At 48.9% G+C, this 27,556-nt stretch overlaps 1 protein-coding gene across 3 annotated transcripts in view; it reads left to right on the plus strand.

Annotated features, from left to right (window-relative positions):
* Nucleotides 1-4,006, plus strand: part of HDAC4 (histone deacetylase 4) — a 115,916-nt gene extending 111,910 nt beyond the window's left edge. For 2 of the 3 annotated variants that reach the window (XM_051998577.1, XM_051998579.1), the window contains exon 27: nucleotides 1,247-4,005. In XM_051998577.1, the coding sequence (XP_051854537.1) occupies nucleotides 1,247-1,286 (40 nt within the window). In that variant the 3' untranslated portion in view covers nucleotides 1,287-4,005. Of the gene's footprint in view, nucleotides 1-1,246 lie in introns of all 3 variants that reach the window. The other variant, XM_051998578.1, reaches the window with a different exon arrangement.
* Nucleotides 4,007-27,556: the final 23,550 nt, after the last annotated feature.

Raw genomic sequence — 27,556 nt, forward strand, 5'->3', positions numbered from 1 at the left:
GGGGAAGGGAAGAGGGGGGACGAGCTGGGTGGCAAGAGATGCTGCTGGTCAGGAAGACAGCAGGTCAAAGGCTTATTGAGGGTCCATGACTGAACTTGAACTGACATCTCTCTCTTTCTCTCTTTCTCTCTTTCTCTCTCTCTCTCTCTGTCTCTGTCTCTCTCTGTCTCTGTCTCTCTGTCTCTATCTCTCTGTCTGTCTCTCTCTGTGTCTCTGTCTCTGTCTCTATCTGTCTCTCTGTGTCTCTCTGTCTCTGTCTTTCTCTGTGTCTCTTTTTTCTTTTTGTCTCTCTGTCTCTGTGTGTCTCTCTCTCTCTGTCTCTGTCTCTCTGTCTTTCTCTGTCTCTGTCTCTCTGTCTCTCTCTGTCTCTCTCTGTCTCTGTCTCTCTGTCTATCTCTGTGTTCTCTCTGTCTCTGTCTGTTTCTCTGTCTCTCTTCTCTCTCTCTCTGCCTCTCTGTCTCTCTCTGTCTCTCTGTCTCTCTCTGTCTCTCTCTGTCTCTGTCTCTCTTTCTGTCTCTGTCTCTCTGTCTCTGTGTCTCTCTGTCTCTGTCTCTCTGTGTCTCTCTCTTTTTCTCTTTCTGTCTCTCTGTCTCTGTGTGTCTCTCTCTCTGTCTCTGTCTCTCTGTCTCTATCTCTCTGTCTCTGTCTCTGTCTCTGTGTGTCTCTCTGTCTCTCTCTGTCTCTGTCTCTCTGTCTCTCTCTGTCTCTCTTCTCTGTCTCTCTGTCTTTCTGTGTCTGACTCTCTCTGTGTCTCTGTCTCTTTCCTTCTCTCTTTCTCTGTCTCTGTGTGTGTATGACTCTTTCTCTCTCTGTCTCTATCTCTGTCTTTGTCTTTGTGTGTATCTCTGTCTCTCTGTCTTTGTCCCTTCTCCCTTTCTCTTCATCTGTCTGTTTTCCTGTGTGTCTATCTGTCTCTGTGACTCTCTGTCTCTGTGTCTCTCTCTTTCTCTCTGTCTCTGTATCTCTCTGTCTCTATCTCTGTCTCTGTGTCTGTCTCTTTGTCTATCTTTCTCTCTCTGTCTCTCCATCTGTCTGTCTCTGTCCCTATCTCTCTCTCTTTGTCTGTCTTCTTCCTTCTCTCTGTCTGTCTCTCTTGTGTCTCTTTCTCTCTCTGTCTCTGTCCCTTTCTCTGTCTCTGTTCCTCCCTCTCTCTGCTCTGTCTTCTCCCCTCCCACCTTTCCCCCGCCTCTCCCCCACTGCTTCCCCCGGCCCCTTCCCCTCCCGTGACCCCGGGGTGAAATCCCAGGTCCGATGACGAGCCCATGGAAGAGGAGCCCCCCCTGTAGCAGCCAGCTCAGACCTGCTGGTCTCTCGTTTGTGCGTCTCTTGTCTTGAAGCTCTGCCAAGAAAATTCCTCCTGTTGCTCCTGCGTCCTGTCAGGGTGTTCTCCCAGAATACAAAGGGACGGCCAGGTGTGACGCAACCACAGGACTGGTCTTTCTGGATACGGAAAACGAGTCTTTCTGCATCTACAGATATCTCGATAGACATATAGAAATATATCTACGTCCATAGATATATAGACGGGCGCGCCCACACCCCCCACCCGCAGACATCTACGACCCCCTCCGCCTCGACGCGGCCCGCCGGTGAGCGCGACGCACGTGAGACACGTGGAGCCGGGGGCTCTTTCTCCGCTCCAAAGTGGGAACCCGTGAGGAGGAAGCAGCCAGTGGCGGCTTTGGGTCGACGGCCACGTTGCGTGGAGACAGACGGCGGTAACCGCCGAGGAGACCCACGTTTCAAAGCTCTAATAATACAGAAAACAAACTTCATTAAAACTGGTGCTTAAGGTTTGATTACCCACAATTCCACAGTCTCCGTTGAAACCACTCGACTCATCGTGTAGCTCGTTTGTTCGTTTTTTTAGAAAAAGAAAAGGAGAAAAAAGAAAAGGGGGGAAAGGGGTTTTTACGACTCCGGCCTGCCCGAGAGTCCGAAATCTAATCTACAAACCCCGATGATGCGCGAGGGTGGGTTTTTTTATCGGGAGGGTGGGGGGCCGAGGAGACTAATCCCTCTCTCTTTTTTAATAGAACAAAAAACAGGAAAAAAAAAAAATCACGAGCGCCCCCCCCCCCCCCAGGAGGAGTCGGCTTTAGCTTTTCAAAGCCGCCTGAAGATGAGAGTTTGTGCCTTTTTTTCAATTGATCCGATGGATTTGGTGTGGCGGATTTTTCAGAAGTTTGAAGGACAATGCCTTAAGTTGAAAAGAAAAGAAAAAGCAGGACTCTGCGGAGCGACTTCCTCTGGCTGACGGAGCCAAGACCTGCCAGCGAGCCCAGAGCGAGCAAGAGAGAGCGAGGGAGCGAGCGAGCGGCCCGTGCTCACGTGAGGACTGAAGGCAGCCGGCCTCCCTGCCTGCGGTGCCTCCGGAATTCTCTCCCGAGTTGGGGGGGAAGGGGGGGCGGTCGGTTCGGTTCGGTTCGGTTCGGTCCCGTTGGGTTTTTGTTTGTTTTTTTGTGGTTCTATTTCATTTCATTGCTGTTTAAGACAAATTAAGGGAGTTGCCCCCGAAGTGGCAAATACGGTTGGGTGTTTTGAAGTCTGACAGATTGAGAAGGATCCGAGGCGTTTTCTTTCCGGCATCGATCACAGAACGGTCGAACACAGCAATTTGGTCGTCGACGCATGTAATAGACACACTCGCAGTTTTCAGATTGGGATGCTTTTCCCCGAGAGCAGACTAGCATGAGGTATTGCTTCAATTGTAGGTATAAATAGATATATATATATAGATATATATATAATGTATGTATAATGTATATTCCAAATGTACTCCAAGCTTAGAAACTTGATTCTTATGAAATCTTGATAAAATATTTATAATGCATTTATAGAAGAAATAAAAAGGTAAATATAATAAATGCAGATTGTAAAAGTCACCTTTTCAAGGTTCCCTAGCGAATGGTTTTCCTTGTGAATTGGACCAGACCGGTGCTGAGGGAAAGGGAAAGTTAGAAAGGCTTCAGACCGCCAACACATTCGCCACTGGGCAACTACCTTCGATGTTTGCATTTTAATTTTCAGGTTCTGTTTGTTACGTCGGGTTTCTTTTGTAACAGGACCTCTGTCCCCCCTCCCCCCTTCGCACACATACACAGACTTTTGGGGTTTTTTTGGGGGGGGAGGTTTGGTAGCGAGAACTAGAAAAACTTGTTGATTTTTGTATTGATATTTTTCAATCCCGAAGAAACCTCTTTTGTGTGGATTTGAACTTGTTTTCCACTGGGCAGTTTTCTGACTTGTAATGATGTCAAAAGGCCTTTCTTGCCTCGGTCCTCGCTTATACATTTTTTTAACTTTTAAAGGTCTTTTTTATTATTATTATTATAATTATTATTATTTGGGGGATTGTTTTGTTGTTTTGTACAGTCAGCATCTTTCCTCCGGGCTGAGGAGACGTTACGGTTTAGAGTCTGTTTTCAGAAACGGAGCGTTTAACGAAAAGAGAGCTCCTCGGCTCTTGCTCGTGGAACGATACCAGCCGAGGTCTCTTTCCCAAGTTTTGTTCTGGCAGAGACGGAGCGGAGCTGGGGTATTTTTGACCTTCCACCCGGGGGGCCCCCCTCCGCTCCGGTCGGCACGCCGAGCTCCGCCGGGGAAGACTCGTCTGCCTTGACAGATGTCATTTCCAAAATTCTTCCCCGAGACACTGTCGCTCAGATAGAATTGTAACTTTTGTTCTCCAAAGACCTTAGGGGGAAAATGCTTTTGAGAATGTGCAGCGGGGCGAGGAGTTGTTTTTCAATTTTTTTTCTTTCTGCCATCTGGTTTAGACCTTCACTCTGAAGCACCAGATGCTTATTACCGGAGCATGAGGCTGCAGGAGGCCGATTGACACATGTACTTTTTCCCCCCCAAAGTATATAGAATAGTACAGTTCACTCCTCTGGACAACCCCTGTTTTCTTTCTTTCTCTCTCTTTCTCTGTTTTTCTCTCTGTCTCTCTCTCTGTTTCTCTCTTTCTCTGTGTCTCTGTCTCTCTGTTTCTCTCTCTCTGTCTCTGTTTCTCTCTCTGTGTCTTTATCTTTCTCTCTCTCTCTCTCTCTCTCTTTCTCTCTCTCTCTCTTTCTCTCTCTCTTTTGGTGACATTTGAAGTCACCACTTTCATTCCAAAATTGATTGAATTCAGACTTGTGGAAAGAATTTGAAGCTGTTGGGGGGGGGGTGGCCCCCTCTCCAGAGAAGGGGCAGCCAAGGAATTTTCTGAGCTCGAGTCTAGTTTACAGTTCAGCTTTTCTGATCAGCACCGAGAGCGCGGGAGGATTTCTTCATTTATCCTTGAGCCTTAGATCTGCATGCAACCGACTGAGAAGGGCAGCTTTGGGTGCAGAAAGAAAGATTCCCCCTTTGACCCAAGTGGGCGCCCCTTGTTGTCCATGGGGCTAAAGCCTAAGCCGGCTCCTTGAAGTTGTTCTGACTGGGGTTGATTTTAGGGTCGGGGGGAGGGGAGGAAGGAATCCTTTTTTTTTTCTCTTTGGCCCTGGCGGCGTTGAAATGGCCACGGACAGCCACCCGTTCATGCCTTTTCTCAGACTTTTCCAAGCTGTCACCTGGAGCACAGCATTCGGTGTCAGCAGCAGGAGGGATGTTTTTGGGGTTCCCTCTTCACTGCAAGCAGTTATCGGAGACAAAAGAGTCGTTTGTCGTTTTTACAAGATGCTGGGGATAATCGGGACCTTTCTGCGGCCCCATTATCATTTTTGGACTTTGTGCTATTTACTGCATGTTGCAAAGCCCCATCGAGTGAAATCCCTTTTGCTTTGTCAGCCTCCTCCGGCCCCCCGCCATCCGTTTAAAGAATCGATGTTTCTCTTTGGTTTTTGTCGTTGGGTGGGGCTGGCCCATGCTCGGCCTTTCCGTGGTGGCTCCGTGGGGCTCCCCTTCTCCCGGGCCGACCACAACTCTTGCTGCCCCGTGGATGGAGCTTCTTTTTAGCTCTCCATTCTCATGCTGACCCCACGAGGGGATTCTTTCTACACCCCGTTTTTCACTTGCACCTTTGCCGAGGCTACTGGGGCATTTTTCAAATGTTGGTCCACAGGGTCGGTGAGTGAGCACTTTACCGGCTCCCAGGGAGAGGGGTGGGGGTTGCCGGCCCTCCTGGAGCAGCTTGGGTGGCTCCGAGCCACTCTCCCCATCTGCCCTTTTCATTATCCCCCCTCCCCCGGAGCCCGAGCATCTTTGACCCTCCAGGATGTGCCTGAGCTCCACCAGCAGGAGCGCCGAGGCTGCTCCCCTGACCTGCAGAACCCGGCGGGCAGGGCCGTGCCCCGCTCCCCCCACATTGGCGTTCGTGGGCCCTGGTTGGATAGGGCCTCTCCTCAAAGCGGTTTTGTTTCTCCCGTTGCTTCCCTTTTCTCCCTCGATCTGTCCGGAGAAGAAGGATGGTGGGTTCTTTCTTTCAGCGATCTTAGACCCAGAATCTGCAAGGGGCAGGTATGAGGGCCTCCGGAGCCTCTTCTGGGGAGGGGTCGGGGGGGGGGGCTTCTTTTTCAGCTTTGTTTTTATTTTCGATATAGAACATTCCTTTGTATTCGTCACAGTCATGTATTCATTCCATTCCGCTTTTTGTAAACTTTGGGGCCCATGTGTTTTACGGGCATTGATATATATATAAATATATATAAATATATATGAATATATTTTTTTAAGTTTCCTACACCTTGAGGTTGCATGGTCTGTAAGGTCGGCATGTCTTTCTATTGTATACAGATTTTGCACGCCAAACTTGGCAGCTTTGGGGGGGAAAAAAACAAAAACACGAAAAACAAAAAAACCGGTTTTTTCCCCCTCTCGTGGCATTTGCAGATTTTTTAAAAGGTGGGACATTTTCTGTAAAGCAAAACACGGAAGGAAAGTGGGGGGGGGGGAACGTTTGCGTCTTACTGAACTTATTCTGAAGAATTTGTGCTTTTTATTGTAAGAGAAATAAAAGGACTACTTCAACCTTTGTCATTTTAAGGAAAAAGTTTATCGAGCACTTGTGACATACCAATAAGAGAGTTTATTGTATTTATGTGGAAACAGTGTTTTGGAGAAACTACTCCGAGCGCAGAATGGAACTGCCAGGGTCTCTTCAAAGAGTTTCTGTTCCTGGGGCCGGGGGGAGGGGGAGAGACACGGTTTTTGTTTGGTTTGTTTCATTTCCTTTCTGGGGGTGAGTGAATGCAACCCTTTCTCTGCCACCGGGCTTTGTTTGGACAAAAAAAAAAAAAAAAAAAACCTGATGAGGATCCTAAAGAATTAACTTCTCAGCCTCCCTCCTTCCCCCCCCCCCCCTTTTAAAGTGACTTTTAGACAACATTATCTATCGATCTCACATTCTGATAAACAGTCACAGACTGTGTGAGCAACACTGTGGTTTAAAAAAATATCCTATCGACCGCATTGAAAGGAAACCCAAAGTTTCTTCATTGTTCCGAGGCCGAGCCGTTTGGAGGCCGGCTTCCTTTTGTCTTTGATGTTGATTTTAAAAGTATCCTATTGAAAGAAAAAGAAATCTAACAATTTTGTGTGTGTGCTCCATAGTGGAGGCGATCTTTTCCATTTATGGGGATGACAAACTTATATATATATAATATATATATATAAAAGGGGGGGTCGAAGCATTATTCGCCCGAGAGCTTATTACAGATATATAGTATCCAAAGCTGTAACTATGTTATATTCTCCTTTCTACCTATCCGTGCTCAGAACGACGTCACCATTGGTAGCAGCGACCACTTTGTTCTGTCATCCAGACACAATCTCCCTCTTGTATGGAATCTCCTCCCAGGAACGGCAGCAGCATTTTCTCTGCCGACCTCTGCCCGTGGCCCTTGCTCAGTGGACCCCGGAGGTCTGTCTGTATCTCTCTCTCTCTCTCTCTTTCTACTTTCCTTCCTTCCTTCCTTCTTTCCTTCCTTTTCTTCCTTCCTTCCTTTCCTTCCTTTCCTTCCTTCCTTTCCTTCCTTCCTTTCCTTCCTTCCTTTCCCTCCCTCCTTCCTTCCTTCCTTCCTTCCTTCCTTCCTTCCTTCCTTCCTTCCTTCCTTCCTTCCTTTTCCTTTTCTTCCTTCCTTCCTTCCTTCCTTCCTTCCTTCCTTCCTTCCTTCCTTCCTTCCTTCCTTCCTTCCTTCCTTCCTTCCTTCCTTCCTTCCTTCCTTCCTTCCTTCCTCTCCCTCTCTCCTTCTCTCCCTCTCCCTCTCTCTCTCTCTCTCTCTCTCTCTCTCTCTCTCTCTCTCTCTCTCTCTCTTTTTTTCTTTATTTCTGGTTGCCGTTGTTGTTTTCTCATTTTCATCCTCATTTTGTTCTGTATCATTTCCCCCACTGGCCAATGGTGTCTTTCTCTGACAGTACCGACTTCTATTGGAACTTTATTAGGAGTCCAGTATTTTGTACCACATTATGACAACTTGTTATTCTTGTGGTGTAAATAAAAAGAAAAAAAAAAAGCTCATTCTAGTGCCAGCTTCGTCTTCTGTCCACACTCTTGTTGTTTTCAACCTGTTGAATTAATTGTGCGCCAGCCCCAAAGTCCCAATGAAACAGGTTGGACTCCGGGTGTTTTACAGGTGGCCCTGGGAGCCAGAAAGCTCAGCTCAGGCTCAGCCTCCCACCATTCCCAGGGGGTCTGGAGACCTCGGGCTCAATATTACCCAATGACAGTCCTCCCTCACAGGAGAGGCCTAAGGACCTGAGGACTCTTACTGACGCTTTCCAACTTCCAGAGGGTCCTTTCCTTTCCCCGATGTCAGCAGCGGCTGCCTCCCAGGTCTCCTGGCTAGGAGCAAAGAGGCAGAATGGATGGAAGGGCCCGGTTGGACTCCAGCCTTCCATCCATACTAGCTATGGTCGCCAGAGGCTGCAGATGACTTTATCTCTGTGTCTCAGCCCCTCTCTAAGACTTTGAGATTGTATTGGTGAAGGAACTGTACACGCCAGGGATCCCCATGAAATCCCAGATGTTCTTTCCCCTCCCTCCCCAAACACACAAATAGCAAAGGCTTGTTCATCTTGGTAGAGACGTGACCCTGATCCTGGAAAGCCTGGGCAGGTCCCATCAAACTCGGGACGGACCCGAATGTGACATGAGTGTCTTTTGGCTAAGGAGCCCTTTCTTCAGAGAGGCTCCTCCTGCTTGTCTTGGGTCCCAGAAGCCTAAAAGACCACTTCCGAGTTGCCGAAGGTTGCGGAGGGACCACCCTTCATGATCAGGCTTTATGGCCTTGAAGGATGATTATACTTGTGAATGGGGCTAAATACCTAATACACCTGATTGGGAGAACGTCCAATCTTAGCCCAAGGGACTGGTTAGTAAAATAGTCATATCCCGAAGGGGGACAGTGAAAGGTTGAGGTTTTGGGTAATGTTGGAAATTGAAACCTCCCCCTCCCATTCAGTTCCGGGGAGCCTTTCAGAACGCTGACCACGACACATAGGCCCTGTTGGCTGTGCCTGGATCTAAGGTCCCTCAGTCAAGTACCCTCGTGGCCACCCTGCATTCTCCCGGGCTCAGCCAGCAAAGGGTCAGAGTCCCCACTGAGGTGTATTGTGCCCCGTGTCGTCAAAGTCCAGTGTTCAGTGAGCTGGCGGGGATTAGGACTTTCCATCAGGGAAGACGTCCACGGCTCTGCCTTCTCCAGTCATCAGCTCTCACAAAGGGATTCCTTTAAAAAATATCTCGCTCCAAGTGGGTGGGAACATTTCCGTTCCTCCTGAAAAATCTCGTGGGCTGTCAGTGGTGCAAGGAGAAGACACGCAGAAGCTTGCTTTCCTTCATGTGCAGGAGATTTAAAGGGCTTAATGGAAGGCCCTGCCATGATCTGTTTAGAGGCCCATTAAAAATATATTTACAGTACTAAGTTCACTTTATTACCAGCATGCAATAAAAGCGATGGGGTTTTTGGTGCTGGGCTTTCCTCCGGCTCAGTCCCCTGCCACCTGGCAGATCCGTGGTGACCTATTTTGGGAAGCAATGAAATTTAATAGTGTCTCGTCCTTAGGGTTAACCGGAGCCTCGCGGCAGAGGGTTTGAAACGTATGGCTCTGCTGGGCCCGGAGAGAATTTAGCATTTCCCTCCTCGTCCTACCTTCCACCCTCCAGGAAAGACAGGGACAGACTCAGAACATGAGAGATCACGATTGCCAGACAGTTGCGCTATTAGAGACCAAGCAAACAAGTTTTAAACTCATTCCTCTCCCAGCTAGTCCTATTTTCTCAATGGTCCCAGCCCGTGGTTTTCCTGGGGGACAGAACTCCTTGTGTGAGGGGACTTCCCCTATGAACAGTCCAGTTAGACACTTCATCAATGAATCATTTTCAAAAGCTTCTCGGGGGGCTGTGAGCCCCCCACCTCACCCCATACTCCAGAGAGAACCTGGCAGCTTTCTGATTGTATAGAAGGGGAAACTGGCCCTGCAACATCAAAGAAGTGACGCTCTGCCATAATTAAAACGCTTCCCTTGTGATCTAAATAATTAAAGGAGGGTTGAGAGGAAAGAGAATGAAGCTTTATCTTGTGAAGTGTTGGGGGGAGACTCAAATGTGGGTCCTGTGCTGCCGAGGTGGGCGCTTGACCCAGCGGACCACACTGCTTCCCTGCCATCTCACACACTCACCAGACTCTTTCCTGAGCCCTTTGCCTCCATTCTCTCACTTTACGCCGGGAAATTCGGGCATAGGGAAGGATACAGCCATGGCCAAAGCCCTGGGAAGATCCGCATTCAAAGCTTGCCTCGCTGTGTGGCCCTTTGTGTGGCTCCACTTCTGGCTCCGTGGGTTTCCTCAGCTGTGAAAGGCAATCATAACAGCAGCCATCTCCCGATGGGTCATGTGAAATAACATTGGTAAAGTACTTAGTACGCTCTCTGGTGGACTGGAGGTACTTAGTAGAGGCTTGTTTCTTTCCTTCCTTTCTCAAAATAAGGCCGTGACCACTGGTGAACCCGGAACAAGTGCCCTCGTCCAGGAAGTGCTGTTTCCGTCCCTTACTGTGGAGACAAAACCTAGTCCATAAAAACTGTCCATAAAACAAAAACCCGCTGATGGAAACTCCATTTCCCTTCATCTTAAAGCATCCTGGGACCCCAAATATTCCAATATCATATGTGTGTGTTTACATAGACATACACACCTATATATATAATTGTTGATTATATATATTATTATATATATAACAGTTGCTTTAAACAAAAGAAGAAGAAGCTGGTGTAAGTGTAGGGGCCAGAGGGAGAGGGAAGCAGAGTGAATATCACAGGTCTAAGGAGGGCAGAGGTCGAGCGAGGCTGGAGTGTTCTGTCCAGGAAATGCAGAACTGCGCTCCCGCGTCCCTAGGCACCGGAAGCTGATCGCCCGCCCAGGCCGAGCGATTGCCTCGTCATTGCTTCTCGCTTTATTTTGCAAACTGCCAAGTTGATTTGAGTGGCCAGTCTTCCAAGTCAGCCTTTCCTGCCCAACGCTCTGCCGTCCACGGTGGAGATGAAAAAACCCACCTCCTGGCCAGGGCTTGCTTTTAGGGAGCTTCCGTTCTACTGGCCTAAAAGTGCAGATATGGGGGTTACGGAGGCAAAGACAAAAGCAGAAGAGGCCCTGCCCCTGGGGGGCTTCCATTCTCAAGAGGGACCCAGCGGGCCCGCCCGGTTCCCCACATTCGCGGGGCTACTTGTCCCCCATGCCGAAATGACCCCACTGGGTCAGGGCAAAGAAGCACGAAGGTGAAGGAAACATATGGTGGCAGCAAAGAGCCTCCTGGTGACATAGCAGAGGCTCCTAAACCCTCCCAGGTGGGGGTGCAACCCATCAGCAGCGGGGGCTCTCACCTACGCACGGCCTTTTAGACTTGCTGTCCAGGGGAATTGACCCATACTGACGACAACAAACAGTCATCTGGAAAGTGAAAAAGAGTCCCAAGATATTTCATCCTCTCTCGTGAAAATCCATCAAGCCGGGGTCCACACGGCAAGGGACGAACATATCAGTTTGTGAGCGGGGGCGACGTTCCAGTTCTGAAGGCAGTGACTGCAATTGAAAGCGTGCTGAACTGGGGGTTCGAATCTCCCCTCAAACAGCCCTCACTCATGTCCCCGTGTGTCCTGAGAAAGGACCAGCCTGTCTCACTAAAAGGGCCAGTTCCTCATCCAAAAGAAACCCAGCCCATTCCTGTTACAGGGGAAAGGTGGTCCCTTAGCTGAGGACTCCATGGAAGGACCTGGAGGGGACAGCAACAGGAGCAGCCTGGCGAAGGGGAAAGGTCAAGGACCGGCCAAGCCGGCCCCCAGAGGGATAGTCAGGGAGCATTCGAGAGAGGACTGGCTCAGGAGAGAGCAGCATGATGAGCTCACCAGAACACACCATGGTATCCATGTTCTCTGCACACACGCCATTTCTTACACACGTGTCCTTCCACCCTAAGCACACGGACGCTGTATATTTGTGGGCGAGGATGTCTCATGGGTTTGTGGGAGAAGTGGTTTGCACTTGCTGCTTTTCTTTCAATGCTATTTCATTCAATGCCTTTATTTTGAATGAATCATCTCCCCCAATGACTAGCAAAAGCAAAGATGTTGGTGGGGATCCTTGACTTATAGTTTAGGGTGGATGTGCGCAGTACCTTGAAGCTGGGATAACTTTTCCCACAGGTGGCCCCGGGGCAGCACACGGACATAAGAATCAGAAGTTCAGAGCTTGCCTACTGAGCCCACCATTTCAGGTTCTGGGGAAGACTTTTCACTGTCATTTACAGCTCAGGCCCCATTATTTGGAGATCATACAAATCACTTCTCTCTGGTTGCGGAGGACTCTGGTCTTGCACCATCTCCATCTGTCTCACCAATACGGAGCCTCACCAAAGGGCCCGACTTGGAGGATGGTCATTTGAGGTAAGACTGCGCTTCTCTCTGGATGACTGAGGTGTGTGAAGGACACTACCGTGGGCATTTGAATATCAGTTTTAAGAAAGGCAAGTGATGGTTGGTGTCAGAGGCCACTTGTACTTCCTGCCCTTTGTGGAAAATTGAAAGGGGAGGCCCTGGCTGGGCAAATTAAGCTTGAATTATCATTCAGGCCTCCAGGAGCCTACAGACATTGCAATTTTATAACATGAGGGCACAGCCACAGGATCAGAGAACTTCAGAACCAGAAGGAGCCCTAGAGATCAAAGTCCTTTGCCTTTTAGATTAGAAATCTGAGGTCAACTGAGTTGCCCCAATCTCCCAAAGCACGGGAAATGAGTATCAGCCAATAAGGAAAGGGGAATTTCATTTTTCACGGATACATTTACCGTATATTATAATATGTACTGCTACGAGTCCCCTGATCATGTCTGAACATGTGATACTCATACCTAGATGGGCGAACGAATGAGTAAGTGGAAAGATTTTTGTTAATTGCTGTGTGCAAAGGAGAAGCCTCTGATTCTCCCTGAGTGCCTTAATGCTCCAGCTAGTTTCTATAATATCAAGTTGGGGATAGTTTCATTCATGTTTCCAAAATAAAGTGTTTTTAAGATAAGCATAAATTGAATGGCTCTAGGTGTGAGATTAGGAACACCAATTGGAGTTTCATCTTCGCTCTGAACTTCATTATTCTTCCTCAGTTTCTCTTTAAGTTCAGAATACAAATTCCTGAATCTTGACCTGGTACAAGAACACCTATTCTTAGTCCTAGAGCTCCTCAAAGCTCCACTGATGTTCCATAGTTATGTTCTAACTGCCCGATGTCATCCTTTTCTGTTGTAGTGCAGCTCTGGGCTAATTAAAGTTGCCATGGGTCTTCCGTAGGACAAGCCCAGAGGCACATTCAGTAACAAATGACCTCTCGGAGAACTGACTCTAACATTCACTGGCTTTTCTCAACTAGAAATCCTTTGCACTAGTATTCCTTACTGAGTTAGAGCCACTTCATTTCAGTCTGAACCAATGGTTCTGTTTCATGGTGCTCCCATGGAGCACCATTTATGGAGTATTTGTAAAGTTGGAAATACATACTTAATGCCTTTCCATTAGTTTTTAACCTCTCCCCCCCCCCCCATCACACCATCACCAATGGCCAGGGTCACGCAAACTACAACATACAGTGAATTAATTGATGCTGAATCAAGAATCAGATGTGTAATATTTATAATTTAGTAAATTTAGTATTTAGTAAACATCAAATGGGGCAGTATTGCACCACAATGAATAATAAAACACTTCTCTAAACAAGTGAAATACGGCAAATGACGACAAAACAAATAGGTGATAATATTACTGACTTAATACTTAACATGGCCAAAAGGGTAACAATCCCTGATAGACCCAAGGCGACTTCGCATTGACATGTTCTTTGATTAACACAATAATGAGCATCACTGAGTTCAACTGAAGCATAGTAGGTTTTGCTCCAGCCCATCGTTTTAACTCCGAAGCAGACCCATCTGACTTTGCATGCTCGAACATCTTACTTGTGGGCAGAGCTTCCCTGCAGACCCTGACCCAGTTAGCTGTGCCTTTCTCTGTAAAGCACATCACTCTCCCTCCCTTTGGGAGGCCATGACTTTCCTTCTCTACTGTATCAAATATGGCTATTTCTAGCTAAAAAGAAGAGTGATAAATAAAATGTTTCCTTCACTCTCTTCCCCAAATGTTCTTCTTACCAACTTGTGGCTTAAACGAAAAGTGTATTGATCTTGGGTTCTTGCCAGGCACGGAAAGTATATCATTGATTGCCCCCTGTCCTTCCCAGTGGTTCTGTTAGCTCCAAGATAAAGAAACTGAGATTCAAGATGATAATTTGACTTTCCCACAGTCACACATCTAGAGAGAGGCTGAGGCAGGATTCTAGAGATTGATCCCCTGACTTAAGCTCAGCATTCTACTACATCACGCTGCTCTCTGAGAAGGGAAAGGAGAAAAGGAAAGAAGAAGAAAGGCCAGATCCAGAAAACAAGTTCTCCAGTGGGCTATCTGGGGAGTTATCTAAAGTTTCAGGAAGAGAGAAGGAAATCAGGAAATGGAAAAGAAGGTTGCAGTGGAGACTTGGAGGGGACAGGCTCAGGGACTATCAAAGGCACTGTCTGTAACAAGAGAGAGATTTAAAGGGAGACATCTTGGGGCCATTCTTAATGGAGAAGTCGTTGGGTGAGATTCAGAGATTTGGAGCTCTCAATCCAGTGCCAGGAAAGGGAAGGCATGATGTCACCTTTTGGAGTGGGGGCAGCATGAGGTTTTTTGGAAGAAGCAGCCAGGGAGAGAAAGGTTGGCTGGCCTCTGCAGTAATCCATTAAGGACAGAGAGGATCAAGACTGTTTATGGATTGTTTAGAAACCAAATGGTTGCTAGAGATGACTAGCTCAGAAGCGAAAGGGACCTGAACGCCGCATCCTCCAGAAAGAACCCTTGTGCTGGTGGGGAACTGCAGGGACATAGTGAAGGGAATCAAAGCCAGAGGCAATTTTGACCTGAGGCTTTATGTGGTTATCTGGACCTGTCCTGAAGGTAGATCAGTGGGGGTGTAAAATTTCACACCACACCCTCACATTTACACACACTAACACTCACACATCCCATGAAGGTCTGAAAAGAGAGAAAGAAGTACTTTGGCAAGACCGATTATCCACTGTGGCAGTAGAAATTGATGAATCTATGAACTTGTCTGAAGTGCCTACTGTGTGCCGAGCCCTTTGTGAGGTGTCAGGGAAATCACTTCAATCCCTTAGCAGCATGGATACTATGGGCAGACAACACGTACATATGTAAGAACATACTAAATACATCCCAAACTAATATGAGCCAATTATCTTGGAGGAGAAGATGCTAAGACTATGCTAAGACTTACATACATACATATGTTTTTATGTAAAACGTGTTCATACATAGATATTTTGGGCAGAGGTATAGATATCAGTAAATGCAGTGTTCTATACCCATAGCTCTCACCTCTGCAAGGAAAGGAGGGAGGTGCATTTTTTTCCAGCCCTTCTCAAGGTCACTACAATAACTGGGTTATTTTGTTTCTTTTTTGAATTACATTGTAGCAGCCTCTGTGTACTGTTCCCCTATTGCTCTCTGAGTTACATTGTAGCAGCCTCAGTGTGCTGTTCCCCTATTGCTTTTTGAGTTACATTGTAGCAGCCTCAATGTGCTGTTCCCCTATTGCTGAGTTACATTGTAGCAACCTCTGTGTACTGTTCCCCTAATGCTCTTTGAGTTACATTGTAGCCCCCACACTGACAGTTCCTAACAGTCAGCATCTTATTTTTCCACACCCATAGTCCCCTACTCTTCAAAGAAGGGAGAGGTGGGAGTTTTCTTCATCCTCTTCTGGGCATGAGCTCCAGCATTCTCATGACTCAGTGTACAGCTTGTGTTGCTGCTGCCCCTGAGGTCTGTCCCTGTGGCTTCTGTGCCTCCATCCAGCCCAGAGTCACTCTTCCATTGCTGTGTACTGCTGAAGAGTATCATTATCATGTCCTATGGATCCTATCTTGCAGCTTTCTCCCAGTTTCTCTCTTTGTGTGTCTTTCTCTATTTCTCTCTCTCTCTCTCTCTTTCTCTCTCTCTCTCTTTCTCTCTCTCTCCTAGTCTCTCTGTCTTTCTCTGTTTTTTCTCTCTCCTTTCTCTCTTTCCATCTCTGTCTCTATCTCTCTCTCCATCTATCTCTTTCTTTCTCTCTCTTCTCTCTTTCCATCTCTGTCTCTTTTTCTACCTCCATCTCTTTCTGTCTCTTGTCTCTGTTTCTGTCTTTGTTTCTCTCTCCTCTCTTATCTCTTTCTCTATTTCTCTCTGTTGCTCTCTCTCCCCTTTTCTCTTTCTGACTCTCTCTGTCTCTGTCTCTCCATCTCTATCTCTCTGTCTCCCTGTCATCCCTTCTCCTCCCTGCTACAAGCCTGCAGGGGAACCCCTCATTTCTTCTGGAATGGAACACTGTTACCTCCTTGCCTGAAGTCTCTCCCATCCTTCTCATGGTGGCTGGGACACTATTCTGATAACAACTCTTCCCTACTCTTCAGCTTTCATTAGCTCCCTATTGCGGTAAAATAAAGCATTTTCCCCTTCATCCTGATGTTGGAATCCTCTTCCTCTTGGGTTTTAACAGAAGATGGTGGAAGAGTCGAAGATCTGGGAGCACCCTGAAGTTAGAGAACTGACCAGGGAGGATTTGCTGCCTGGGACCAGGCAGGTTATACCATAGTTTTCCCATAAGGTGCTTCCCCTCACCTTGAGCTTGGGAGCCTCTGCCTGTGGTCCTGTGTAAAGGGCTGAAGCTCTAGTTGATGCACTGAGGTCCCAAGCATGTGAGGCTAAATAGTAATTGGACTATACTCTATTAATATATGCTTGGAGAAAGAATGGCCCTGCCCACTCTTTGTGCAAGTTCTGATGTATTGTATAGGAAATGATGTAGGGATGATTTTGGTGGGTGGAGAGAGAGGGGCAGAGAGAGAGGCAGAGAGACTGCTGGCTGGGTTTTGTCGCGGCCACTCACATTCCGATCGCCATCCCCCTTCACCTCCACAAAGAATAAAGATCGAAGATTTTCCCTTAATCTGAATTCCTGACTCCAGCTGATTTTAAAATAAACGGTCTTCACACTTGGCGCCCAATGTGGGGCAGACCCAACCAAAGCCTTCATCTCTTAGGTGGAGATAGGAGGAGGGGCAGGGTCTTGCCTGATATCACACAGGGCAGAGCTTTCAAACAAGCTTCTCTGGAGCCACATTCGGCCCCCTGTCCACTGGTCCTCGAGGGGGGACCCTGGTGTGCCCCGGGTGTGCTTGCTGGGCCCCACTGCCACCTGGGAACTAGAAGTCTAAACTTTGACATAGTGTTGTACATGAATGCCTCTGCCTTTGCACACACACATATACCTCTGCTTTGCACACGCACACTTATACCTCTGCTTTGCACACATATGCACTTATGCCTCTGCTTTGCGCACACACACACTTATACCTCTGCTTTGCACACACACACACACACACACACACACACACACACACACACACACTTATAACTCTGCTTTGCACATGTGGCCACCCCTTCTGCCTGGGCCACCCTGAATAGTAAGACATAAGACCTGAATTCTTCTCTCTCCTCTCCTACTCTGGGGCCCTGAGGGGTGCTGCTCTGCAGTTTGCTCAGCAAGATCTCCAAAGTTTGGTGCAGTAAACCTGGCAGTGCCAAGTGCATGGGCTGGTGCTGATGTGGAGAACGCTCCCCACTAGTCCAGAAGGCAACTGGTCCATAACTGGAGGCAAAGTTGGCGCGGCTGGGGGCCAGTCAGCCAGAAGAGGGCTCAGACTTGAGCCAAGCCAGGCTGGGGTCTCTGCCCCTGAGTACCCTGCAGCAACTACAAGTTCTAGAGCGCTAAGTCCCACAGCGGGTGCGCTCTCACCCCCTCCCCCTTCCTGCATATGTGGCATAGTGTTTGGGATAGTGCCCTATTGCTTAAATTCCTTTGTCTGCTTTCAATGCCAGGGGGATGAAGGAACAACTGAACAGGTCCTTGCTGAGCTCCTGGGATATGACTCAGGTTGCCAGAGGGGCGGCCCCAGCTGACCCAGAGCACTCTGGGGGGTTTCTTAATCTTGGTGCGCTTGACTGAAGATCAATGACACAAGCACAGTCAAAAAGGTGGTTGTGGGGAAGGGGAGGGGGCTGATTCCATCACACTCAGTTCTTGGGCCTTGGGAACATTGGGAGAAGGCATGATCCACCCAGGGGGGATGGAGGCTCAAGGCCATGGATTAACTCAGGCTAATGACTTGGCTACTGCCACCCAAACCAGGAGGAATGAGGACCAGAAGGTGTTCTACCGCTAAGAACGCGGCTCTATCTGGAGCTCACTCTGGTGGAGAGCGCCCACACCCCAGCAGCCTCAGGTGAGCCTGGCGCTTCTCCGTGCCGAGGGAAATCTGGGACCCGCCGTGCCAAATGAAAAAAGCCCCAATGGCGTGTGGGAGTCTGCTCCCAGCTCTCCTGACCCCACTTCAGGAAGGGGAGGAGCGAGCTCCTCAGGAATACTGAAATACTCACGTTTCCTCACCAATTCAACAGGCAAATCGGTCCCGGAGGGCTCCTGGCTGACATGAATGGAGACAAGATCAGTGGGGGATTTTCCCTCTGTGCTCTGTGAAAAACAGGGGACTCTTGGGAGGAAAATGGATCAAAACGCTGCTATTTGTGGGTTCTCTGATCGCAGGCCCGGGTATTTTCAGGTGTGCTTCGCTCTAAGAACTCATGTTTGCTTCAGCCAGGGCACCCTCACACCATCATGCTTTGTCTCAGCCAGGGGACCCCCAGCTGTGCTTTATCTAAGCCAGGGGACTCCCACCCCATCATCTAGAGTCCTCGGCTCCTTTGGTCTAGCAGAGATTCAGGGCGGGGGGGGGGGGAAGGGGGGCGGTGCTTCTCCACAGGTCACAGTCGCGCTGTCCTTTGGACCAGAGGAAGGCTGGCCAGCTCTTCCTCTCTGTCGGGATCTCCTCCTAGCCGTGCGCTCCCTGCGCCACCTGCTGGCCCTGTCTGGGAAGTGCAGCCACCCTGTTGGCCCTGGAAAACAAGACAATGTCCCTGCCGTCACTGGGCACGGAGAAGCCCCTGGAGGGTCATTGAGTCCGACCTTTCCCCTCCCATCAGACCAATGAGAAGCTGAGCCCCAGAGAGGATGAGATGCTTGTCCCAAATCCCCTGGGGGAGCGCGGGGATGGAACCTGAACCCAAACCCTGGTTCTCCCATGGCTGTTCCTCTCCTGCCCAGCCTCTGCAGAAAGGAGAGCCAGAGTCAGGGGAAGGGGAGCAGTCCAGGGGGCCTGCTCGGGGCCGTGCTCACTCGGTGGCCATGCTCACTCGGTGGCCATTTGGCCTCTTCTTCCCCATCACGTTCCCCTTCAAACCTGCTTCTAGCCCCGGGCCTTGCTCTTGAACAATAATAAAGGCCATTTACCGGGCACAGTGAGGTTTACAAAGTACTTTCCATGTGTTAATTCACCAATTCCCACAACAGCCTGGGAGGTGGGGGCTATTATTCTTGCCATTTTACATATAAGGAAACTGAGGCACAGGAACGTTCCGGGTCGGGTCGATGCTCTCTCCCTCGGTTCCTTCAGCCATAAAATGAGGGGGAGACTCTAGTCAGTCTCTGAGGGCTTTGGAGTCGAGGAGCAGAATTAGGCTAGTGTTAATTGGGGATGGAACATGGGCTAAAAAGCATAAGGAGAGGCCAGGCCATGGAGAGCTTCCAAAGCCACAGAGGATGTTCTCTTTGGTCCCATGTAATAGGGAGCCATTGGGGTTTATAGAGCAGGAGAGAGACAGACAGAATTCACATTTTGTGCACCTGTAACCAATTCATCAGCACCCAGTGAGTGTAATCACTGAGTTCCCGGCCCTGTGCTAGGCTGTCCCTGCTCTCAAGGGCCTTCCGGCCTCTCTAGGGAGATCGTAGACGTTTACGTGTAACTGGACTGGCCAGAGAGCTCCCAGGCCTCAGGGTGGCTGCCGGACAGGAGACAGAGAAGTAGGAGGAGTTACCGGAAAGTGCGGAAAGGTCAGCGGGTGGGGAATAGCCCAGACTCCGAGCTGATGCAGATGCGCGGATTCTAGCCGAGGGAACTTTCTTGGCAACAGAAAGCCGCAGTTTGCACGTCGCGTCCTTCCCACGTTCTTCCTTCTCGCGAGTCCGAGTTCTCCGAGGGGATCTCACGGTAGCAGCCACCAGCCCAACAAAAGCCTTGCTTGTCTGCAAGGAAACCTTCCATAAGATGGTGGGTGCAGAAGGGACCCATGGGCAGAGCCTTGGTCTCCAGTCAGAGGCTCTGGGTTCGAACCCCGCTCTGAGGCTTATCGCCCCTGGGATCTTGGCCAAAGGCTCCATCTTCTCTACAAGGAGCTCCATTCCGGCTCTGGAGTTGGGCGCCTTTTGGAATTATTGAACAAATCTGTCTTAATTTGGGGAGTTCACAAAAAGGCCTGAGTGACTTCTTGGGACGACGAGGCCTGGGTAATGGGCCCGAGGGGCCAGCCCCGCTCTGCTGATTCTTCATGAGAAGTTTTGGAGCGGAGGCAGGTTCAGGACCCCGAGGGCTTGGAGAACTGACATGGAGACTGCTCATTCCGCGGCCCCGGGGCCATGACATATCCACGCTTGGAACCATGGGGGAGACCGGCCGAAGAGGAGGCACCCGAGGAGGGGTTCGGAGGTGGCTGGGCCTTCAGGCCTCCGCCGGGAGGCCCACCAGCTCCAGACAAAAGCACAGATCTTGGCAGAAGCCGCACAGCCAGTGTCTGCAAGGGTGTTGCTTGGCTGCTCCCCCCAGTCGGAGAAACATCTGCATCCCAGCAGGCCACGGGATCCACTTGCTGCTCCACTTTGGGAGAGAGAGCGAGGGAAAGGCCTCGGTGGGGCAGAGCTTGGCGCTTGCAGGGGTGGCAGAGCCTCCCCTGGTGGTCTGTTGTGAATCTTGGTGGGGTCTCGGGAGGGTGGAACAAACAATCATGTGTGTGTGACTCAAAGTCGAGAAACGCCAGATCGACGCCAGGAACGTCCAACAGAAGAATGGTGTTGACATGATGGATGGGAGCCCAGTGTTCTTAGCCCACTTCTCCTGATTGTTTGGGGATAGACGAGAGGCCACATTTGTCACAGTCTCCCCCTGCCTGGCCGGTGGACTTCTTGCTCTCCTCTCAGTGGGTGTGGGCAGAGAACTCTGCCTTCTTCCACACGGCCTCCTCTGTCCCGCCATTACTGCTCTTCGGGAGGTCCCGCCGAACCCTTTCGGGGACAACGTCTCGCTCTGACTGCTTAACTTTTCCCGTGTCCAGGGGCATTAGTGGCACATTTCTGCTGAGAACACAAGTGGACCCCGTGCTCTGGGTGGCCAGAGCGTGGCCCTCTGGCTTTGTCTACTCTCTTGCCCCACGTGATCCCGAGACAGGGGACTGGGACCGGTTCGTTGTCTCTTTGAAAAGGCCCTTCCCTTTTCCACGAATCTTCCCTCCCCGCCTATTAGTTGTTCCAAATCTTTGTTATTTTTCTTTCCCGTCCACTTTTACTAGCGCCATGTGAAACCTGCCAATATTTTTTTAATATCAGTTTGAATCAGATTCACATTCTCCTTGAAACCCCCATAAAGCTGAGCTCTGCGTCTTGGGAAGGATATAAAGGGAATGGAAGTTTTGGCTCAGAGGGAAAAGTTATTTGTGGTTTGAGTCACTTCATGCCTTTGTCTCCCTGGGCGGGGGGCTCGAGGCTAAATGTCCCTCCTGCTTCAAACGCGAGCCCCGCCCCGCGCTGCCATCGTGCTGCCTGCAATGCCATCGCCATGGAAGCTCTCCTCTTATTGGCCAACGGTGAGTTCCCAGGAGCTCACTGAGGATTATGGAGAAGATTCATGAGTCCTTATTGCAGATGGCAAGTGAAAATCGGTCTCCTTCTTTCATAGATCAAGGGGCCAACCCACCCAATTGATGGAAGAGGAAACTGAGACCAGGGGTAGGTCCTGCTAAAGCTAATCTAGATTGTAAGTGGCAGGTTTGGAATCTCCATTATCCCTCGACAGCCCTCCTTTTGTTCGGCCCACCAGCCTTCTCTTCAATGATTCGTCAATGGGTCTGTGATCTTAGCCAATCCTTGACTTCCTAGCCTGAGTAATTCTCATGCAAAGCTTTTTTTTCTTTTTTCTTTTTTATTTCATTGGTCTCTTTATCTGTAAAACAAGAAGCTTGGACTTGAGGGATCGGGGGTCCCTTATAGTTTCATATTTAGGATCCAATAATCCCTCCCCCTGACCATAGGATCCCATAGCTGTCATTAGTCAATCAATAAACATTTATTTTTTATGTTAAATCCAATATATGCATATATATTTATACAACTATCTTGCCGCACAAGAAAAATCAAATCAAACCCCCCCCCCAAATGAAGCAAAATAAAATGCAAGCAAACAATAACAAAAAGAGTGAAAAAGCGACATTGTGACAATAAGCATTTATTAAGCACCTACTGTGTTCCAGACATTATAGTAAGTCCTGGGGATACAAAGAATGGCAAAAGACCATCCCTGATCTCAAGAAGCTCACCAAGGAGCCAACCACAATGTAATATGTTCATGTAGACATACATACACACGTGAGTATTGCATGTCTATACATATGTGTATATGTTTTATCCATTGTATGTCTGTATAAAATAACCATCAGAGGGAGGTGCTGGAATTAAGAGGGATTGGGAGAGGCTTCGTGTAGAAGGTGAGATTTTAGGAGGAAGCTGGGAAGTAGGGAGGAAAAGGAACCAGGAGTTGGAAGATAGAGTGTCTCATGGGGTCAGGGACCAGGGGACTGGAGGCTATGTCGGGTGATTTAATGTACAAAAAGGACAGCACATAATGTTGACCTCAGACACTTCCTAGCTGGGTGATCCTGAGAAAGAGAGTTCATACTGTTTGCCTCAGTTTCCTCATGCGTAAAATGAACTGGGGAGGAAGTGGCCAATCACACCGGTATCTCTACCAAGAAAGCTCACATGGGGTCATGGTCAGATTGAGCAATAATGACAGCCACAGCAGTGGGTCTTTCCCCCCTTTGTCCCATTCCCCCCTTTTTTGTACTTGCCCTATTGATTTCCCAAAGATCCCAGAGTTCCCATAATTCCATAACTTTGTGCCAGATGTTACAAAAGGAGCCCTTATTGAGAGAACTCTCAGGGCCCACGAGGTGACTGTCGAAAGGAAGTGTGGCCCACCCTCCTGGCCTGGAAGATGCCAGAGTGCAGTGAAGAGGACTGAGGAGGAACTAACTCAGGGCTTCCAACATATTGCTCTTCTCCTGAGATGCTCTATGAGGTCCCTGGACCGGGGTGGGGCCTGTCTCCCAACCTGCGGACTCCTGGGAGGTCTGGGCCACAGCATCTGGGATGTGGAGCTGTGAGGGTTGGAAAAGGCCACACAATCCACGGGCCTCAGGTGCAGATCAGCAAGTAGATGGAGGTTAAGTGACTTGACAGCAGACAGCTGGTGAATGTTAGTGGGAGGATTCGAATGCAGTTCCTCCTGCTCCCAATCCAGAGCTCTCCCAGCTGCGGCTGCTTCCAAGGGGCCAGGTGAGCCTTCCTGGCTCTCGTCTCTGGGGGAATCCTGAGACGAGGGTGTCCGGCAGCCTGTGGATGGAGGCTGACCCCCTCCAGGAGGCTTCTTTCCATGTTTCAGGGGGAAGTTTGATACAAAGCAGGAGGGGACACCCCCCAAATCCCAGGAGGAGCAGCTGCGAGTGCAGATGATGGGAGTACGTGCCCCAAGCCTGTGGGCTCCTCCACTGAAGGCCTTGTCCCTCATCCCTGCTCAGAGGGGCTCTTCCTCATGTGCTCCCTTCTTCCCCCCCTTTCTCAGGGGAAGGGGGGAGGAAGGACAAAGATCAAAGTTGCGCCCTGCTGCTTTAGGCCCCGGATAGGTTTGGGGCAGGAAAGGAACCCTGATTTCTAAATTAGAGAAAAGCCCATCTTATGAAAGCCACTGGCAGGACGTTCCAACGCACCGGGCCACGGAGAAGCGGCCCCTGGGAGCCCGGGGGCAGCAGCTGCAGTTCGAAGGACTATGGAAGAAGAGCAGGGTGAGACCTCAGACCATTTAATCCAGTGTTTTACAACTAAGGAAACTGAGACCCATGGAGGAAAAGGGACTGGTCTGGCTTCCACAGGGAGCTCAGAGGCGGAACCAGGATTTGGGCTTGGATTGGCGAATCAGGTCATTCCACGTGGGGACGGTGGAGGCAAGTGGTCCCTGGCAAGGACTCAGATTAATAGGTGGGGGTTGTCATGCCAGGATGGGGGCCCGTGCACACGTACCGTGCCCCCCAGGGATGATGCTGGTCAGCCGACCTTGGTTATGCATTAGCATCCCTCCCCAGGGGAGTTAGGAATAGCAAACCATTCCTGGAAGGCCCCGGCCAGTCCAACACTTTCCTTCCTCATCATACTCCAAGTCTCCAAGGCTGCGTTCCGGATGTCTCTGCAGGAGATCCTGGAGGCTGATTGAACCCGAACTCCGGCCCGGTAAGATAACATCTTTCCCATTTCTGAAGCCCGGATTCTGGCTGGTTGTATGGGGAGAGGTCCCATTCCGTGAGTTTTCTTGTGTGATTCTAGAGAGCCGGAGGCTCCCGGCCTCCTCCCCAAGTCCCGAGACCTTTCCGCGGACCCCCGAGAGCGGCCACTGCCTTTGCTGAGCCCCAGGGAGGCCGCAGCTGCAGCCACCCACAGCTGGAAATCTCTTCCAAGCTCTGGGGGAGTTGATTGTGGGTGAAACGGAGCACATACTTCTGTCTTAAAATAGATTTTATCTGGGAAAAGAAAGCAGATGGGGATGGAGATGAAACGTGGGCTGGCTGGGGCTGGCGGATGGTGTGGCTTTCAGCCACACAAAAGAGGCACAGGAAGCAGCAGGGGATAAGTGGCTGTACCCCTTCCCTCGCCCTCTCCCCCTTCAGAGCTGTCGGGAAACCTCAGAGCATCCCTGGCAGTGGGGACACTCGCTGGGAAAGCTTGGTCTTGTCAGAAGGAAGTCATGGGGGCGCTTTCAGGGAAAGAAAGCCAAAGGGAAGCTAAGGGTGAGTGGGGGCTCACTTTCAGCCAGACTACCCGAGGCCCGAATCTGAGGAAACCCCTCGATCACTGGGCCTCGTGGGAATGCCCCCATGGCAGATGTCTTCATTGAACTGGACTGGAAATAGGCTTTAGCGCAGGGGTGAGGCAAGGGAAGGAAAAGGACTCTTGGGACTCCTTAATGATCACTGAGGAAAAGCCCTCTTCAAATTTGATGAAGGAGATGAAGGGTCTTTAACTCCCTGCTGGGACTTGAGGCCTGGGAGCCTGTAAGATCCTGGCTTTTGTAGCCATGGGTTAAAAGATTTTGCTGACATTAAAGAGTGTCTACTTTAAGATGTAAGTTCCCTGAAGGCAGGGATCATTTTGCTTTTGTTTCTTTGCATGGATATATAGATAGATGGAAGGATGGATAGATGAATAGATGGTTAGATGAATGAATGGATGAATAGATAAGTGGATGGATGGGTGGATAGATGGATAGATACATGGATGGATATCCTCCTGTTTGATGTGCCATCTCTTGCCATCTCCTGCCTGTGTTTTCATTGAAGCTACCCCTTGTTCTCAGATGCCCTTGTTCTCCCGCTCTGCCTCTTGGAATCTCCAGCATCCTTGAAATCCCAGCTCAGGAACTTTCTCCTTAGAAACTAAGGCCTTCTCTCAAGGCCCTGAGCCATCAATGCTCCTTCTGTCTTTTTTTTCTTTTTCTTTTTAATAGCATTTAATTTATAAATATATGCATAGGTAACTTTTCAGCATTAACAATTGCAAATCATTTTGTTCTAACTTTTCCCCTCCTTCCCCCCACCCTCTCCCCTAGATGGCAGGTTGACCAATACATGTTAAATATGTTAAAGTATAAGTTAAATACTATATATATATATATATGTCCAAATAGTTATTTTGTTGTACAAAAAGAGTTGGACTCTGAAATAGTGTACAATTAGCCTGTGAAGGAAATCAAAAATGCAGGTGGACAAAAATAGAGGGATTGGGAATTCAATGTAGTGGTTCCTAGTCATCTCCCAGAGTTCTTTCGCTGGGTGTAGCTGGTTCAGTTCATTCCTGCTCTATTGGAGCTGATTCGGTTCATCTCATTGCTGAGGATGGCCACGTCCATCAGAATTGATCATCACATAGTATTGTTGTTGAAGTATATAATGATCTGCTCCTGCTCATTTCACTCAGCATCAGTTCCTGTCAGTCTCTCCAGGCCTTTTTGAAATCATCCTGTTGGTCGTTTCTTACAGAACAATAATATTCCATATTATTCATATACCACCATTTATTCAGCCATTCTTCAATTGATGGGCATCCACTCGGTTTCCAGTTTCTGGCACTACAAAGAGCTCCTTCTGTCTTGAAAACATTTGACCTTTACTTAGTTTTGTGCACAGTGGTCTCCTTAGGAGAAAGAGAGCTCTCTGAGGGCAGGAATTACTCTTTCCCCTTTCTTTGGTCTGTATATCCCAGTACCTAGGACAGTTCCTAACACTTAAATGAAGCTTGGATTTAAATTTAAATGATGGAATTGAGTCAGAGGTGGGTGAGGGGGAGTTCAGAAACACCCCCCAAAGTGTGTGTCTGCCCCGGGGCCCATTCTCCAGGCTGCTGCCTGGCATCGGGTAGAGGTTGGCACAAATCTGGGAGTCCCAGGAGACGGGGGGGGCAGGTTTGGGAAGCAGAGATAGGGCCCCCAGGTTGAATCAACATCTGTTAACTAAAGCAAAAGTTGTCCATGGAAAAAGCCTGGGTGACAAGCTCCCTATATTTGTCTGGAAGAAAGTCAAATCATTAAGAATATCATCTCCAAGGAGTAAAATAAAAATGGCAACTTGGGCACAATTCTGAGATCACCTGAGTAGGATTTGGATCTGGAAGGAATCTTAGGGCCCATCTGGGCAGCTTGGTGGCAAAGATGGTAGAGTGCTGAATTAGAAATCGAGACCCGAATTCGTATCCAACTGCAGACATTTATTAGAGTATATGTCAAGTCACTGACCCTCTCTTAACCATCTGTAACATCAGGATGAAAAAAAGAGCACCTGCTACTTCCTAGCACTGTTGAGCTAAAGTATTAAAGCACTTTGCCATCATATCTAAATGTTAACTATTGTTATTATTATTATTATCTCTCCATTCTAGTCCATTCATTTTATCCATGAAGACCCCACAAGTAATATGTTCAAAATTGTAAGCCATTAGGATCTTTTCTTAGAGCTGGAAGGATCTTCTGAAGTCATTGGGCCCAAGATCCTCATTTTAGAACTGAAACCCTGAGAAATGAACTATTGGCCCATGACTACACAGACTATCCCAAGGTGCTCCTCGGGATAGTCTACTCTCATACAGTCTAGATGGCCTTGGTATCCCTTCTTAATTGCAGAGATCTGGATTCTTTCAGCTGTATATTTCTTTTTTATTAAAGCTTTTTATTTTCAAAACATACAAATGGACAATTTTTCAACAGTGACTCTTGCAAAACCTTGTGTTCCAGTCCCTCCCCCCACTTCTCCCACCTCCTCCCCTAGATGGGGGGGGGGGTGGGAGAAAAATCAAATCAAAAAGGAAAAAAAATGAGAAATAAAATAAAATACAAAACAACAACAGAAAGAGTGAAAAGACTATGTTGTGAACCAAACTTGGTTTCCACAAGTCTTCTCTCTGGGTATAGATGGCTCTCTTCATCACCAGACCATTGGAACTGGCCTGAATCAACTCATCATTGAACAGAGCCTCATCCATCAGAGTTGATCTTCGTATAATCTTCTTGTTGCCGTGTACAATGACCTCCTGGGTCTGCTTTGGTTGTGTATTTCCAAGCTCTTAGAGACCCTCCGGAATCCTCACCAGAGGCTGACTTCGCTTCCTTAGAGTCAGCTCCCAATGCAGAGAGCCCAGACATGGAGCATGAAGGGGGAGGAAGGTTCTATGGTCGGCAGCCAGGTGAGAGTCGGGGAATGCTTGAGATACGATGTAATGAGACTGGACAGTCTC

Source organism: Antechinus flavipes, chromosome 4 (genome assembly GCF_016432865.1).
Source record: "Antechinus flavipes isolate AdamAnt ecotype Samford, QLD, Australia chromosome 4, AdamAnt_v2, whole genome shotgun sequence".
NCBI lineage: Eukaryota > Metazoa > Chordata > Mammalia > Dasyuromorphia > Dasyuridae > Antechinus > Antechinus flavipes.